This window comes from Pseudonaja textilis, chromosome 1 (genome assembly GCF_049901715.1).
Source record: "Pseudonaja textilis isolate UNSWEBS1 chromosome 1, rPseTex1.2, whole genome shotgun sequence".
Classification (NCBI taxonomy): domain Eukaryota; kingdom Metazoa; phylum Chordata; class Lepidosauria; order Squamata; family Elapidae; genus Pseudonaja; species Pseudonaja textilis.
The window spans coordinates 73,870,794-73,889,036 of record NC_141990.1 but is presented as its reverse complement, the minus strand read 5'-3'; the positions used below and the strand labels follow the sequence as shown (position 1 = coordinate 73,889,036).

At 38.5% G+C, this 18,243-nt stretch overlaps 1 protein-coding gene across 5 annotated transcripts in view; it reads left to right on the top strand.

The window, feature by feature from the left end:
* TCP10L3 (uncharacterized) overlaps window positions 1–18,243 on the top strand; it is a 39,488-nt gene that overhangs the window by 12,423 nt on the left and 8,822 nt on the right. For 4 of the 5 annotated variants that reach the window (XM_087938346.1, XM_087938352.1, XM_087938343.1 and 1 more), the window contains 10 exons: window positions 2,018–2,144; window positions 4,902–5,061; window positions 6,538–6,753; window positions 7,738–7,884; window positions 8,574–8,723; window positions 11,663–11,774; window positions 11,947–12,029; window positions 12,209–12,337; window positions 13,459–13,545; window positions 17,031–17,171. In XM_087938346.1, coding sequence (XP_087794472.1) covers window positions 2,018–2,144; window positions 4,902–5,061; window positions 6,538–6,753; window positions 7,738–7,884; window positions 8,574–8,723; window positions 11,663–11,774; window positions 11,947–12,029; window positions 12,209–12,337; window positions 13,459–13,545; window positions 17,031–17,171 — 1,352 coding nt within the window. The remainder of the gene's footprint in view (window positions 1–2,017; window positions 2,145–4,901; window positions 5,062–6,537; window positions 6,754–7,737; window positions 7,885–8,573; window positions 8,724–11,662; window positions 11,775–11,946; window positions 12,030–12,208; window positions 12,338–13,458; window positions 13,546–17,030; window positions 17,172–18,243) is intronic. The other variant, XM_087938358.1, reaches the window with a different exon arrangement.

Here is an 18,243-nt window from a genome sequence, read left to right as displayed (position 1 = left end):
TTCTAACATACCCTCCTCTAATCTTGGCCTTTTTCTCAACGTTTACCTTCAGCTTAGCTTTAGGAAAACTAAGGGTGGGCAGGTGAATTTTGAATCTTCTCATCCCAAAGGACAAGAGGGCAGAGGACAGAACTTAGAGGATCTAAGGCTAATCCCAGATTCACAAGGGCATGTCCAGTCTAGTACTTGACAAAGGTTTTAATGGAAAATTCCAGTGTTCAATCTCTGAATGAAGAGATGAAGCCAAATCTCTTGGTGAAAAAAGGAGTTTGTTAGACATAAGAGGAAAGAAGGAAAAATCAATAATAAGACATGTACAAGACTTCCAATAAATCAGTACAGTTAGACTAACTTAACTAGTTACTGTATTCTTGAATAAGAGAAGACAGTGAGTAACTAGTTAAGTTAGTCTAACTGTTAGTCTAAGTAAGTTAGTCTTCAGCACATGTTCAGAGTTCACTGCAGAAGATAAAGTAGGAGGTCATCTGATTGGATGTTACCAGGGAGTTTCTTCTTGCTGTTATCTTTTCCTTGTGCATTATTCTTATCTTTATATAAGGCAGAGAGTAATTAAAAGCTAGACTTTTTGGAGATGCAACCTGTAACTTTGCCCAGGGAATGCACCAACTCTGAGGAGTCCAGTCTAGTAGCTAAACCGCCTTCCTGATGACCCTTAAAGGAGTGATGAAAATATATTCTGATTTTCATCAAGCGCATAAAAGGGATTATACAAAAGAGGACTTTAAAAAAAAATACACAGGAGCTGAATTCCATCTGCTTAGATCTTCCAGCGTAATGTAATTTTAATGTGCTTCATTGTGTGTCATACCACAGTATAGGGATTTGTTGTGGATGCTTTAAGAGATGCAGCTGTGGAAGCACTAATTCTTTGTAGCTTTTATTCTATTAACCACTGAGGACAAGAGGAGAAACAAAAAAAGAATTCTCTTGGTTTCTCTCTTTGTCTTTTTTTTTTTTTACCCATTGTAAGCCTGATAACAAAAGGCTCCCTTTTTGAATTATTTTTACAGGAAAAAAAAATAAAGTTGAGGATCTCAGAGAGGGAGTCCTTCTGTCTAAGCATATAACATCCTTAATAAACAGATTAAACTTTTCAGAGCTTAAGCACTGGACATTTTTGCTGATTTTCGCTGAGTTTGGTACGCCTCATCTATACTCTGTTAGATCCATTGAATAAACTGGAGAATTAAGATTAAGCTAATTCTCATGTTGCCTTCCATCATTTTAATAAAGCTGTGATAAGAAGAACCATCAAAATAACATTTAGACCACCATTCCTCTGAAAGTTAATTCAAAATTGGGTGATTTCATGGAACTGCGATTTTGTGGCAGGGTGGGAAATTGGGGGAGTGAAGATGAATTGATTATGCAGATTACATATGATTGTGTGAGTTGGACAATTTCTTGTTGTTAAAATCACCATGGAATTTGATGAGAGATTCTGTGGCACGGTTCTATGACAGAGGTGAACACTAGATGGCAGTAAAGAGATACAGAAATCAAGCTGCCACCCCCTCTGCTTTCCTCTTTTTTTTCAACCTAGTTTTGATATTCTTAATACGGATACAACTTGCCAGGACCACTGAAAGTGCCTAAGCCTGTCAGGATGGCTTTGTGTCTGCAAGCCCTAATACAATTTCAGTTCTTCTTTCTAGAATGCAATCACCTGCTCTACAACTGATGACTGATGGGCTCCACCTGAGAAATTTGTTTTGGAGCCCAGAGAGCTTTATATACCTCCCCCCATTGAAACCATAAATCACATGTGGGCTTAATATGTTATATGTACCAAACCAGAAGGTCAAAGTTTTTTTCCCCATGTAATATCTTTTGGTCATTCTCATCCAGTGTTTCTTACCTTTAACAGGTGTGGACTTCAACTCCCCAAATTCCCCAGCCAGCATGGGGAATTGAAAAGCGTCTTATGATACTTCTATTACCTTACTAGACTATGTTGTTAATACACAGTAATATAATCACAAGAATTTCTTTCTAGAGCAAGCTCCTAAGAGGCAAATGGCCAAGCCAGAAGAACACAAATGGGAGGATCCTGTCAGTCACAGAGAAACCTCTCTCTTAGCTCAAATGAAAGATGAGCAAGCAAAAGCAATGGATTTTCTCAGGTAAGGAAATTAGGAAGATTTATTTAGGATAAAAGTATAAATCTTACGTATCTCTCTCTGTATGTATATATATTGTATATATATATTCATTCTTAAGTTTTCACGGGTACTTATGTGTATGGTATTCAGCTTTGTTTGGGTATTTTCCCACGTCATTGTAGTTGTGCTTTTAAAGTTGTAGCAACGTTTCGGCAGAATCTCATCTGCCATCATTCTGCTGAAACGTTGCTACAACTTTAAAAGCACAACTACAATGCCTCTGCCTAGCAGCATCCATCGGTATTCATCTGGCTAGGGTCCTGTCAGTGTGTGAGGTTGTTTGGAAACTGAAACAGTATTTGCAGTGTGAGCAAGAAGGAGACAGCAAGGAGCCTGGGCATGGCTTAGCTCAACTGATCTGTACTAAAGCTGCTTGGTGCTGTGAAACTAAAACTGAAACTGAAACTCCTCTGCTTGTGTTTTGCATTTGGAACAGATTTATTTTCAGGTGGGGAGGAGGAGTAGAACTCCTCAGCATCAGACCGTGTTAGTAGTAATATATGACATACTAATGCTCTGATGGTCATTTCGAAAAATCCTTTCTTACTGAGTACCTAGAGGCCAAGGGGGACATATATGCCAAATTTCAAGTTTGTAGGCTTTATGGTTCTGGAGATTTTGTGATGATGCATGAGTAGTATTTCGCTTTTATAGAGAGAGAGATTGGACAACCATTTGTGTGAAATGGTATACCTGAGCATCTCCTGCTTCAGCAGAGTTGAACTAGAAGACACTCAAGGTCCCTTCCAACTCTGTTATTCTGTTACTTGTTCTAGCCAGGAAAAATAAAAACATACGGGTGGAAACAACAAGAATAAGAGAAAAGGTTAAAAATTGTAAAACATCCCATATTTGCATTTTGGACTGGAATCTCGTGAGACCTATTTCTAACTCTGAAATTAGTATTTGAAATATTTATCTCTTTGCATGTTTGTTGTTAAGCAAATGGATCAGATGGCGAGGGTTGAAAACAAGAGGTGTATGCTGAGAACAATAGAAGAATTTAATGTGAGATTAAACATGTGAAATCTGAGCCACATGTCCTTATGATTTACTTACCAGAGTAGAGAGAGATAAAGGCAGATATCTTTAACATTAAACAAAAACAAGAAGAAATTGCTGGATTGTATTTCTCCTCCTGGATCCCAAGAATGTAATATGAGGCTTACTAAAATGGTTTTTTAATCATTTCCTGAAACTCAACTAATCTAGAATGATGGGTTCGAACAGACTGACAACTGCAAATATGGAGTCATTTCAGAATTATTGTTTAGATATCTTTAGGCTGTGAACTGAGCATTTACAGTCTCCCATTTAGAGAGCTAGCTATCCAGCAGGATCTATAATTCAGAGAGAGAAAACATTGTTGGTACTTAGACTGTTCCTGATTCACTTCTTGGTATCTCCTAGAAAAAATCTGAAAGCAGTTGATTCGATCCTTATTTAGACCCCACAAAAACCATTTCCAGTGTGCATAAAAATAACAGTATCAGAGTTGGAGGGGACTTTGGAGGTCATCTAGTCCAACCCCCTGCTCTCGCAAGAGAGACCTATACTATTTCTGATAAGTGGCTGACCAATCTCTTCTTAAAAGATGAGGCACACACATTTTCCAAAGACAATTTCTTCTGTTGTTTAATTGTTCTCGCAGTTAAAAATGTTTTCCTTAGTTCTAGGTTGTTTCTGTCCTTGGTTAGTTTCTATCCGTTGTTTCTTGTCCTGCCTACAGGTGCTTTGGTAAATAAGTTGGTCCTTGTGGTAGCATAGGTGGCCAAAGATTGGATATATTAATTTCATACATTGCTTTTGTGATATGCCAATCCCCAAATTTATCTGAGTTGTTGATCAAGGCCAAATTAAATGTCAAGACAAGCACGAATGTCCAAATTATTGTTTGTATTGTTGATATACAGCTTTGTCTCTGATGGAAGAGAATATTTGTAGATCAAGGAAACTGTGGGTCCTGGGTGTTCTCTGAATGTGGTTGTTTTCTTGCAGACATTTCATTAGGTAAAATTTAGGTAATAAACTAGGTAATATCAATGCCAAAAGGGAGTGAGACTGGTTTCTCATTTTATATACTAATGGCTTGATCTGTCAATGTGGGTGAGAGTGATCTTGGTGGTTCCTTGATTAGACTATTGTTTACTGTTAGCTTGTTTGTCTGACTTGGTAGTTTTTTAATTGGAATATGGTTTACTTCTTGATTGTTGGTCCAGTGTTAATCTAGTGTTTTTCTCTGCTTACCGGGTATTGAATGCTACTGAGGAAGTGTTTGGTTCTTTTTGTTTCCCTTTTGGCTTTTAGTTGTATATTTTGTAGATTTATTTTGTAAATGATTGCGGGTAGATGTTGTTTATATGTGAATGTTGATGGTCGATTTGTCTGAGCTTTGCCTGTCTTTCTGCGTATACCTAATTACAATATCAGTGGATGGTGATTGGACATTTAAATGTTCTTCTTGGAACTTTGTTTTAAAATCAAAGGGGATCTGATAGCTTTCTGCCCTTATATCTTTTTTTTTTTTTCTTGAGTCTTATTTTGCATGGATGATAAAGCTTCTGGGGAAATCCCTGTCAATGCTGATCCTGTTTGTTCAAAATCCAGCCATCCACAATTAAAGGAGGGAGGGAGGGAACCACTAGAGAATGCTTGTCTTCTTGGTCGTATGATATTCCTACTTCTAGGGTTAGGGTATGTTATTGTTTTTTTCCCCAGCAGAAGACAAATCAGTCAGTATGATGCTATGCAGGCTCAGCCATCACAGCTCCTGAAAGAATGTAAGAGTCAAGTAATTTTGAAACTTGCCAGAGAAACACCAGAATGTCAGACGCCCATGCCAGCTATTAAAAAAGAGGAAGAGTCTGAACATATAAGAGTAGGTAACATCTTTTTGGTTGTAACTATATTGGAATCCTCAGTTCACTTTTTCAAATGAGAATATAGAACAGATAATTGGGGAATTTCCTTGATATGATGGCAGTTTGGTTTAAAGGAGAAAAGCAAAATGACTTGAGAGGAAAATATGTCCCCCAAGGCTAATGAGTTTGTTTATTTTTTAAAAATAAAGGTATTATGTAAAATTCTGGATGCTATTACCACTAGAGAATTCCTTAAGATGTGTTTGCCTATGTGTGTATTTGGAGTGTATTTAAAGAGACCTCCTCTGCTTCATATTTTCTCTATTCACCCTAAACCATTTTCTTAAGGTGCCATTGTTATCTCCAACTAGAATTGAAATGGCATAATCCCTGAATGAAATGTGAACACATGTGTGTTACATATCTATCTGAATATGTGTTACATATCTATCTGCATATAGAAGAAAACTGTTTGTTAAAGAATATCTAAAATCAGATATCTTATTGGACTGGTAAATCATTACTAAGTCAGTTAATCTTGTCTGCTTGGCTTATAGGCCAGTACTGTCTGATAGGAGATCTTTACAAGTGCCAAAAATAATGACTGAAACCGCCATCATATATTCTGAGATTTTGGAAACAGTTCCTTCCAGATTGTGTCAAGATTTGTATTCAAAATCTATTGGAATTTTGTGTACTGCATGTGTGTGGCTATGTATGCTTCTTAGAAGTTAGCTGGAATTTCACCAGGATATTGATTAATATTGATTTCTCTGTTGTCTGGCATTTTATAATTATTTATATGCATACATGCAGTGATCTGATGGAGAAGGTAATGAGGAACAGCCAAGTAATCTTCAAAGTGATCTATTTATCAGATTTTTTTTCCTCTTACTGTTCTCTATTTGGTGGGGAAAGATAGTAATCCATTGCATTTTCAAAAGAATTTCCTTGCCAGATCTTGGCGTAAAGTTGGTTTTTGATTCCAACCTTCCATCATTCCAATTGGCATCATCTTTAATATGCGTCCCTGCTGATTAGGTAAGATGATAGAATTTATATTCCAATTCCTCTGATAGATAAAAGGTTGGAATTCATTGGCCTTATTGCAATAATTATCATTGGAAGACCTGAAGGTCCCGGTTAGGGACAGATCATCTTGGAGAAGTCTTGTCTGTATGGTTTCCAAGAGTTGACACTGACTTTTGGCACATAATCAATTGCAATAATTGCAAATTGGCAAGCTCTCAAGTTTCCATTTTTCTCTCTGTATTGTTACTCAACTCTTTTTGCATCTATTGACTTGGTGGCTGGGGTGGTGGTTTAAAATATCCTTTAGGAGCCTGCCTAATCTCTCCCAGTTTGACACCTCCCCGGTATGCTCATCCTGTATGGATAAAGACTAAGATCTAATGTAAATACTTAGTCTTTCATCAGAAACGGACCCCTATCTATTTTTCTTCTTGAAAACAATCTCTGCTTTCTAATAACAGATGTTGAAGAAGCAAATTGCAGGCCTACAGGAGGAGTTCAGGAGAAACAAAATCCACTGGCAAGCTGCCCACAGCAGGCTAAGGAGTCAAGTGGAAGCACTGACCAAACAGAACCTGGATCTCCAGGATGAGCTTGAAATGTCTGAGCATCAGAAGATGGAAACCCAGAGAAATCATGGAGCAGTGGATATTATTAACAGAAGATCAGAAACACCGGTACTATAAGCAAGACTTTTATTTGAGTTTCATGCCTTCCCTTCCCCATACTTGCTTCAGAGTAAAGACCAGGCATCTTGCAAAACATTCTATTGGTAACATACTATTGTCTAGTACAGTGCTGTTCAGGTCAGCTTCAGAATTTCTCCTGATGAAATCTTGCAATTCATCTATAACCAGTGTTGGAAGAAATGTCCATCTGGGTTCAGCTCCAAGTGGGAAGAAAGACACTGGAAACATGGAGGCTGATTGGAAGGATGGTTTAATGCTGGGCAGGGCCACATGGTTTGAGATCCTGGACAAAAAAATGAGTGCATGCGTAAGAGAGGGAGAAAGATTTATATCCTCTGTTGGGCTTTGAACTTGCTTCCTGTTCCTATGGCAAGAAATGTATCCTGATTGGTTGTCAGACTCCCAAGTTGCAGGGGCAACTTTGTAGGTTATCTTGAGTCCCAGGCTTGGTTGAATCTTGCTGGGTGATGTAATGAAGGGGCTTTGGATTCCTATTATTCCTATTCCTATTATGGCTTAATGGCTTTGTCCTGTTTGGATCTGAGTGAGGTCTAATCCTATCATACTGGAGCTGAAGGTCTTTTGTGTTGTAGATAAGCTGGCACCAAAATATCTGCTGGGGCTGAGTTTCTGTGTCTCTTAAGATTTCTATTTCTCTTTTATATTCTGCCTTTTTAATATTTCCTAGAATATTTCAATTTTCTAGGAGAAGTGTGGGTGCTCACTTTCTACACCAGCATATCAATTCATAGGGAGGTATTAGTGGTATTGGAGCAGGTAACCATCTGGGATTTTTTTCATTAGTGTGCAAGGACAAGAAATCTCCTGGAAGTTGGCCCTTTCTTTTCTCACCAAGGAGTTGACCGTATTTTTGTCTAGTTTTTTCAAATTCAGGTGTACTGAGAATCACTGCTGGTTATATTTCACTTACTTAAATCATTTTTTATTGTTAATGTATCATTTGCTCCCCAGCTATCTGCTGCTATCTTGAGAGGGACATCCTCCCAAGAGTCTGTAGAAGAAAGACCATTGCAAGATAACCACAAGAGTCTCACTGATGTCCATGTAAGAAGGAAAATGGCATTTGATGATTTGGCTCATAATGGTAGAAATGCTCAGGTAAGTCATGTAATCAGGATGATGAACAAGAAAGAGAGAGAGAGAGAGAGAGAGAGAGAGAGAGAAAGAAAGAAAGAAAGAAAGAAAGAAAGAAAGAAAGAAAGAAAGAAAGAAAGAAAGAAAGAAAGAAAGAAAGAATGCTTTCGGCATATAACAGGCACAATTTGCATAGTATTGTAGCTGCACTATGGAGGCAGAGGCTCAAATTCTCATATGAAATGAAAGTTGATGTGGTCCAAGGGTTAATATACTAAGCTAGATGTAACAAGATCCTAATTTGAACCTGGTTGCTTCTATGACCTCAGTAGGTATTCTTGGCTATATGTTTCCCACTTAGCCTTGGCCCAACCATCTCTAACATGGTTTTCTATAAAAGAGAATATTTTTACTCACCCTGATGCTGTCTAGATGTCTTGCGGCTGTAATTCACAAAGGCCACTCCGGCTGGTAGTTTTGGAAATTATAGCCCCAATATACTTGGAAGGCACTAGGGTAGAATGTTTACTTTGCCAATTGTAAAACTTACAGTGTATGACTAAGGGCGCTGAACTCTAAAAACACAATATAAATAGACAATCATCACTGTCATCACGGATTTCTGTTATCTCAGTTGTTATTTCTTAATTGCACCTTTTTCTAACAGGCACCACAAAAGATAACTCCTTGTAAAAACTTCTAATGTCTTTTAGGCAACCAGAAGGGCATTGCTGAGGTCTGAGTCACTGAAAACTGCAAGAGGAGAACCAAGAACAAGGAACCCATCTAAAATTCTGAACAATAGAAGTTTAACCCCAACTGGTCAGAGGACACCCCATCGAATACCATTTCAAATACAGAAAGTAACGTGGATTCCCAGAATAGATCTTTTCTTTTAGTATTTCTATGTAATCCACCTTTGCCAGATCTCTGTGCAATGTGAGACTTTGTAGGTAGGTAGGTAGGTAGGTAGGTAGGTAGGAAGGAAGGAAGGAAGGAAGGAAGGAAGGAAGGAAGGAAGGAAGGAACCCGGCATAGGAGAGAAATTTAAATAAAGCTTGTGTATTTTCCCGAGGCAAAGTACCAGTTGAAAGTAATAGCCTGTGAGTCTAGTACAGTCTAAGGTGCTTGTTTATTCATGTCTTAGTAGTTGTATCCAGGGGTGGGATTCAAAAATCCCAATAACCGGTTCTCTGCCTGGTTGCAGAGTAGGCATGGCCATGGTGGGTGTAGCCTACTGGAACTTCAGGGAGAACTGTTTTTTGCCTTCCCCAGAGTCCAGAGGCTTCCTCGGGCTTCTGGGAAGGTGAAAATGGCCTCCTGCAGGCTTCGGAGGGCCTCTGAAACAGGCCCATTTCCAGACTTCCGGAACTTCTGGGAGGGCTGTTTTTTGCCCTCTCAGAGCCTCTGTACGGACCCTGCACTAACTTGCATCCAAAATGGGCCATGTGTAGACTCCTGGGAGGGGTCAGGAGGGATGGGTGGGGCCAGCCAGTCAGTTCAACTACTGGTTTGGAGAACCAAATGTAAATTTAACATCCGGCTCACCTGAATCCCACCCCTGATTGTATCATCTGTGAACAATCTGAGGACATGTCCCCAGATTACCACCTTTTCCATGCAACAATCCCTCCAAAGCAATTAGAAAACAATCTTGAACTCCTGAACACAGACATGAAAACATGCCATGAGCCCATCACTGCTACGACAGTTGATATGCTCAGGAGTTTAAGGAGTGTCAATTGAAGGAGTGCTACACCCGGAATTACCATCAATAATTCAACAGCAAAACAATAAATGTAAAAATGTCACTTCTATCTCAGTTGAATACACAATGAAACAAACTCTTACTACTCCGCTCCCCTTCCATGTTTATAGTTTCTGTCATGTATTTGTTTATTTTCAAAATATTACAGTGGGATGTTTTCTGAATGTTAAAGTTCCCTTTCCTTTTGCATTTTGCAACCTGCGATGGTGAAGCGATTGATAGCATGCTGTAAAGTTGCAACCAAGCAACATTTTTCTCAGTAGCTCTAACTCTGGTTATGTGTTGTGGTGAGGTCTGGAGTGCAGGAAATGCATCCTTAGCGATGCCTACAATAAGACGCTGATACTCTTGGTTCAGTCTGGAGACGAAGGCCATGAGGCGATGGAAGACTTTTCTGCAGTGTGAAAATCAGAAGCTGAACAGAGTTTGAGCTCTGAAAAGCAAATACCAGCTTTGTTACCCTTTCAACTAAACCTGTTCAAGCTTAATGTTCTTGAGGGATGAATTCCAAAGTGAGCAATTCTCTGTGCTATTGCCAAATATGATACTTTCGAGCTCCTTAGCCGTATGGGAAGTTCTCTTTTCCACTCAAACCCAAGTAGAACACCTCACCGTCTTTAAGATCTTTCTGCTCGGACTATTTTGATTAGCTGCTGAATGTATGAAGATTGCTTGCCTGCAGGGGTTGAACGTAATGCCAGAATGCCATGGCCCTGGGAACCTTTTCCCAAACTTAGGGTTCAAGCTTGCTGGTTTTTTGGTGATGACCCAGATTCTAATTAACTAGCTGTTTTTGACTTTTACTTCGGACATCTTGCGAATAGTATAGGTAGTCCTCAACATGCGACCACTATAGTGCGCAGTATTTCTGTTGCTAAGTGAGACAGGCATTAAGTCAATTTTGCCGCATTTTACGACCTTTCTTGCCAAAGTGCTTAAGGGAATCGCTGCTGTTGTTAAGTTAGTAATATGGTTGTTGAGTGAATCTTGCTTCCCCATTGACTTTGCTTGTCAGAAGATTGCAAAAAGGGATCACATTTTGATCACGTGACCAAAAGGATGTGGCAATGGTTGTAAGAAAGAAAAAATGGTCATAAGTTATTTTTTTTAGTATCATTGTAACTATGAACAGCCAGTAAATGAAACGTTGTATGTTTTGCCTGTGGGTAAAAATTCAAGAGGAGAAGGAGAACTAGGATTATTGCCTGCTCCTCCCCTTCTTTGACTGAGGCACTTCTCTATTAGCTTCATCCCTCTTATTTCCACAGCATCTTTGCACAGATGCACATGTATTCTCCCTGCTGTCTTCCTCCCCTTGAGCCAACCAGTGCCCTTCCTCTGGCCACTGAGGGAGCACAAAAGTGCCCCATCCCAATGTTGGCTCTTCCATTGCCATGTTTTCTATTAAAGCTGAGAAAAAAACATTGGCCTGCCCTGCAGAGCAACCTCTCTGAGCACTTGGGGAGCGCAGGGTAAAGACACCATGGTGTCACCATGCCAGGAAAGGGCAGGACTTCTAAGTTGCAGAAGTAGGTTTAGGCAAGAGTTCTAGCCAATGGATTCACCTGCCTCGAAGATCCAGAGGAAACCTGATAAAACTGTACTGATGCCATTTTCTCTAGTACCAAAGCTCTCTACAGAAGCCTCAGGGGCATGGTGCCAGTCTCTGATTGGCACAGCTTTGTTGTGGAAAGATCTTGATGACCTGTTTGTTGGGTCCTCAATGTAGAGAGAAATGGCTTTGGATATATCTTCAGGTTGCCTATAAAATCCCCACTATCTCTATCACTAAAACAGTTTTATCCTATCTGATAACACCGTCGAGAAACAACTTTAATAACTGAATATTCTGGCTGGGACTTTGAGACGATATAATACTGAATACGGCTAATATAGAGTAATAACTACTGCTGTTAATTTTGTGTCAGTCTTACTTTCACTGAAAGTGGGCAATTCTTTATACATCTAGACATTTCAAGTAATGGTGTGTGCAGAAATATTTTTATTCATTAAAAGGTTGCCTCTTTGCCATAGGCCTCACCTCAGTTGACTTCTGACCAGCAACAAAACCATGGAAGAACCACACCTATATCGGTGTCTAACCTGAGCATAGACAAGAATACTGCTCCATCTTTGTATGTAAAAGGTAAAATATGTTTTAAAAAAAAGACATCTAGTAACTGAAGAACGGATTCTTTTGCTGGCTGTATTGGTTTTATATTGATTTTAAAATGGCTTCTGAATGATCTGTGCTGTACTGTGCAAGTCACTAACCATTTTAACCTAACAATATTTGAATATTTGCTCTTCTACCTCAGGTACTTCAGAAGATGCAGCGTTTTCAAATAGCCTAAACAGAGACATTTTAAACTCCACACCTTTGGCTGATGTGGAAATCCAGGTATATTTACATACAAATATTAAACATCATCCCTAAATACAGACAATGTTTCTATAATTCTGCTTTAAAATAATAGCCTGCAAAACCAAAGGAGAAGCTTCTTTTCCGCAAAAGTCAAATTGAGGTGGCTTTCTCATCACCTCAAGCGATTTCAAATTAATTGCTTAATATCTCTGCAGATGATGGAAGATCTTGGCCATAAAAGAGCTCAAAGGTTCAAGAAGGCCTCTAGGCCAAAGAGTGTCCCTGCAAATGGAAGGAAAACACCTGAAGGCGATCGTTCTACATTTGAGAAGACTGAAAAAAAGGTTTGGGCCCCTAGGGATTCAAATCTTATACTTCCTTCTTATGCATCTATTGTGAAATCAGCATATTTCTTGAGATGATAAGATATGTTTGGAATCCTGTGGGATCTCTGATGAATGGCTGCTATTGGCAGATTGCCTCTGTTCAGTGGCCGCCATGGTGATTTTCACCAGTTTAAGAAGAAAGGATTTTCCACTTCTTATCTTTATTCACTATTAGCCCTACTATACATTTTTACTAGCTCAACAGGCTTAACATACTGTGTACAAAACTGACTTGATCCCTACATTAAACTGCTATTAACTGTAATTTAGTGATTTGATTTCACAATTTGTGAAAATTTTTTGCCTGTCACAGTGGTATGGAAATGTCTTACTTATTTAGTCTTCTCTAATTTGGAGTGATCAACAAAATACTCCTAGGATGAACAGAGAATTTTTCTTCAAGATTAATGTTTTTCAAGACGAATTTTATTTTCCCTGCTGTTTTAACTTTTTTACACTGACACCATAAATACTGAAATGCTCATTGTGGATTAACAATTCCATGTCCAATGAGTAGAGGAGGCCAACAGATAAAAAGAAAAGTTTACTTTCTAATAGTAGGTAAATTAGTTCTGGAAGAGCAGATGGTTACAGTCTCCAAAACGGACATGGTGTGATGTGTCCATTTCTTATAGTTTTTGCCTGAAGTAGGTAAACTTTACAGTTTTTGCATACAGTCTTTTAAAATGCTGATTACTAATTTATTACTTATATTTTCTTATCTGTTTAGAGATAATAGATAATTTTCCTTGAAGGCTTTTCTTTTTCTTTTTGTATGTTCAATAAACATCAGAATAATCCTGTTCTATTTCTGATATTTTTTTACAAGAGTCCTCGTGAATTATTCTGTCTTCCAACAACTTAAATTCCCCTAAATTGTAGGAAAATCTGTGCTGACCCCTAGAAGAAATAGTTTTTCTGTGTTAGTCTTACATTGGGTTTGTCTGTGCTTTATTGCCTTTATTTCCTCCCCTTCCTTTTAGGGAAATACCTTGTCCTTTGGTTATTGTCTTTGGTAAAATAGATATTCTTCCCAAATTGATTCATGTTTAATTGCTGATGTTTTTTTCTTCCCGTAGCCAACATTACTCAGAAGAGCATCATCCTGTAGTGAAAGCAAGATCGGTGGAGAAGTGAAAGAGGAAATCAAGTACCTAGATGGAAAGGTAAGGCAGTTTAGATGTATATATAAAATCAACCAATGTTGTATATATCCTACATTAAATAAGAAATATGAACTTTGAAAAGCAGTACCTGCTTGAACACATGGTTCTCTCTCTCACACACACAAACAGGAACACACACACACACACACACACACACACACAAACTTGCTCAAGACATATATTGATACCCTAAATCATGATTAACTGGATATAGACTACAAGGAGACATGGCACCTTTCTTCACTGCTACCATATCTGTTTATGGTTGATACTGACATCAATCATTGTTCTTTTTCATCTATAAAACCAAGCAGACTGGTGAAGTTGATTAATGTCAGTGCAAATCATAGACTGAATTGTGAAGTCTGTGTGCATGGTATCCCCAAAGGTACTTTCAAAAAAATGTAACTGGACTTTCTTGATTTTTCTTGAAAACATTTCACTCCTCATCCAAGAAGCTTCTTCAGTTCTAACTAACTGGTGGGAGGTAGAAAGGATCAAGATCAAATCAAGAAAGCCCAGTTGCCTTTTTAAAAGCACTTTAGGGACAACCATAACCTGGAAAACTGCTGTAGATGTTTGTACGGTATATATGTGTGCATGTGTATGATGTATTTTCTGTGTTCATCTTCCACATTTCAAATGTCTCTCTGACTTCGCTCCTGTTTTGCTTTTTGACTTTTATGGTAGTTCAAAATGCGTCCCAGCCATTTTGAGCTGCAAACAAAGAAAAGCAATGTGGGTCCTTGTACATATGTAATGTGGATCAGGGAATCTGCAGGTGAAGAAAGAGCTGAAGTTGTTTTAAGATGAAAGATGTAGCGACTTTCAGTTTGGCTATCATGGGTAGCTTCAGAACAATTCGAGTTCAATTTGCTGGATAAAATGGAACCGCCTTTTATACATATCCTTAATTTGAGGTTGTACCAGGCATGCTGGGCAGTTAGTTTCATTTGGCACATGTTTTGAAAAATTTATTTGCTGGAAGTGTATTCCCCATCTGCTCTCCGAGAGGTCTTGCATAATCTCCTAGATGCGCCTTCTTCCCATACAGCTGGTTGGGGTACAATGGGGGTCACATAATGCGAAAATTAAACTATTACAGGCATATGTCTGTGCCATATGGCAATTCATCAACGTGCAAATTAGAGCACCCCATGCAGGACTGACGGTCTCCAAGGAAATGCTGATTATGTTGACTTGTAGAGAAATTGAATTCATAATGCAATTTGTGCCAGACGTGAATTTCATAAAAACAGCATTTGTGACTGGCAGCAGGAATCTTTCTCTCCACTGTAAAGCCTTTCAAAGAAGCCTTGAGATCGCTGCTCGTACACTTATTGGAAGACATTGAAGTTTAGCTTTGCACAATGTTGCATGTTACATCTGTCCCAAAAACAGTTGGAGCAAGGAAAGAAATGCAGCTGTAATGTAGGGCGAGCATCAAAAAAAGCAGCTCTAATATAACAGGAATAACAGGTCAAATATAGCCCTTTATACAGAGCTTTATAATAAAAGTTAAGTATAAATAATTATGATTGTACAGCCTAATGGGATTGTGAATCTATATTAGCTTTATAATAATCACACACACACACACACACACACACACACACACGTTATTGTACTGTATATCAGACTGTATATCAGACAGTAACACAATTGAGCGGGTTCAGAGGTATTTCTCAAGAAAAGTACTCCACTCCTTCCACTCACCGTAAAATTCCCTATGCTCCAGGCTGGAAATTTTGGGCCTCGACAATTTGGAACTGCGCCACCTACGGTCCGATCAAGCATAGTTCACAAAATTGTCCGCTATAACATCTTTCCTATCAATGACTTCTTCAGCCTCAATCACAATAATACACAGGCAAACAACCGATACAAACTCAAGGTAAACCGTTCCAAACTTGATTGCAGAAAATACAACTTCAGCAACAGAGTGGCCAACGCCTAGAACGCCCTACCCGACTCCATTGTTGCAGCCTCAACCCCTCACAATTTCAACCTCAAACTGTTTACCATGGACCTCACCCCATTCTTAAGAAGTCCTTGAAGGGGGTATGCATAAGTGCACCAGCGTGCCTACTGTCCCTGTCTTACTGTCCCCATTTATCTGTATGTACTTCCTTTGTTCTTGTTTATATTCATACATACTTGTTATCTTGTATGTATTTGACAAACAAATAAAATAATTAAATAAATAAAAACCCCATAGAGTTTATGGGAGTGTAGCCAATGTAGATGCTGATATTTTTTAAAATTATTATTATTTTTGGATTTGTTTGTATATTTTAAGCAATTTACTGCATCTAATTGCACATCTTTCAGGAGTGACTTTAGGGAGCACACAGTGTATTAAGGTAAATAAGCCTTGCAACCCCTCCCCCCAACAACATACATGATTAAAGCATCCATAACAATAATTCAAAATAGTTATAACCATCATCCATTTTCAATTGATAAAGACCAAAGGAAACAGCCACCAACTGTGCAGGTTTATCCTCATGACTCAAGGGCCTGAGGGAACATCTAGGTCTTTAAGCGCCTTCCCCGCCCCCAATTTTCTTGCTTTGTAGAAATGCTACATATTCATAGGGAAATATTCAATGAGTTTGAGTTGAGTACTGCAAGATTTGAGCAAAGATCCTTGAGTAGGTAAGCAACCTAGCTTCCATTTTCACAAGAATTTTCTGGGAGTTGGGTGGCATATAGATTTAATAAATTGTGATGAAAAATACAGTCATTTTCATGAAGATGGATTTCTTGCACTTCCTTTACTCCTTTTGCAAAGAGATGTTTCCATGATAGACCTACTAGCAACTTTTTCCCACCCAGAAGTGTAATTACAAAATGTGTGAAATATGTCTGGGTTCCAATATCATTTGATACTTTGAAAAAAGTTGGGACTAAGTAAATGCTCTCAAACTGGAAGTCTGGTTGCTTCCCGCTGCCATGTTTTGATTGGCCCCAAATAGTGCATGGTTTACTTTGACAATAGATGTAGGTAGCACAACATTAAATGGGCCACACTCTCAGCTTCCAGGTGGAGGGCTTCTGCTTTGCCAGTCACAGGGCCTGCACAAGAGTTACATTTTATTTTCCTCCTGGACAATTTTTTTTCAATGGAAAGGAAAATGATAGAAGAATGTTGGAAATGGGAGATACAAATAGAGAAGGATACCTTCTTGGATTTTCTGTAAAAAAAATTGTGGTGATTGCAGCACTGAAATACTGTAAATGAATGAAACATAATTTACATATGAAAGAAAATTTACATACATGTGAATAAAGAGATTAAACTTATCCTAGCTTGCTTTTTCCAGCTCTCAGATTTATTTAACAGCCAAATTTGCTTTCAAGAGACCCAGATACTACCTTCTGGTGGAGACATGATTTTTTAAGAGTGATGTTTGTTAAGTTGTGGCTGTTCATACAAAAAATGATGCATGTGTATTCTCAAACATCTGGTCTTTGCTTCAAAGGTGAAGCAGCTGTTCACCGATGGACGCAGAATTACTACATACCCCAATGGTACAAAGATGGAAATTAGTGCTGATAAAAAGACAGCTACTGTTACTTTTTACAATGGTGATATTAAAAAGATATTAGCAGATCAGACAGTGGTGAGTATGCTTGTTTCTATCTCTCTGCTTTAAAGCTATAGTTTTAGTAATGGACTGCTGAATTCTGAATGATTAATCTTGAGGAAGAAAAGGAGGTAAATAGGAGGACGTGTCATTTTGCTGCAGCAAAATGTGAACACATTTATTTCAGCATATAATTCCAGTCAACCCATTTCAATAATGCATAAGGCTAAAACATTTGAAGAACGGTTGCAGGAATTGAGCTTGTTTAGTCTAATGAAAAGAAGGACTAGGGGTGACATGATAGCAGTGTTCCAATATCTCAGGGGCTGCCACAAAGAAGAGGAAGTCAACCTATTCTCCAAAACACCCGAAGGCAAAACAAGAAGCAATGGATGGAAATTAATCAAGGAGAGAACTAACCTAGGACTAAGGAGAAATTCCCTGACAGTTAGAACAATGAACCAGTGGAACAACTTGCCTCCAGAAGTTGTAAATGTTCCAACACTGGAAGTTTGAAAGAAGAGATTGGACAACCATTTGTCTGGAATGGTACGGGGTTTCCTGCTTGAGGAGGAACTAGAAGATTTCCAAGGTCCAAGAGTCTTACAAGAGTATTATTTTGCCTTGACAGATCATGGGAAGAGTCATAAAAGAATTTAACTTAATGAAACCCATGAATAACCTTTAATAATAATAAGGGTAGGCCAATTTCAGGCTTGCAGAATGTGGGTTTTTTTTGTTTATTTAATACCAAGCTGGAGCTTAGTAGAAGAATCAAATAATTAAAATTAAGGAATTTCAAGAACCAGTAGCCCATGAATACCGGAATTTCTTTTGAATAGCAGATCTGAATGCAACATTTCCACATCTGCCAATTTATTTGGCATTCTCTAAGCTGCTTTTTTTTAAAAAAATATTTTGGTTAGTGCAGGTAGTCTTGACTTTACTACCATAATTAGGTCTGGCAATTCCATTGCTAAACAACACAGCCATTAAGTGAGACATCACATCACTGCAGTGCAATTTTACTGTTGGCTTCTCCACTGATTCTGCCTGTCAGAAGCTGACTGTGAAATCTGCAAATAGTGCTAACCTGACTGCAGGACAC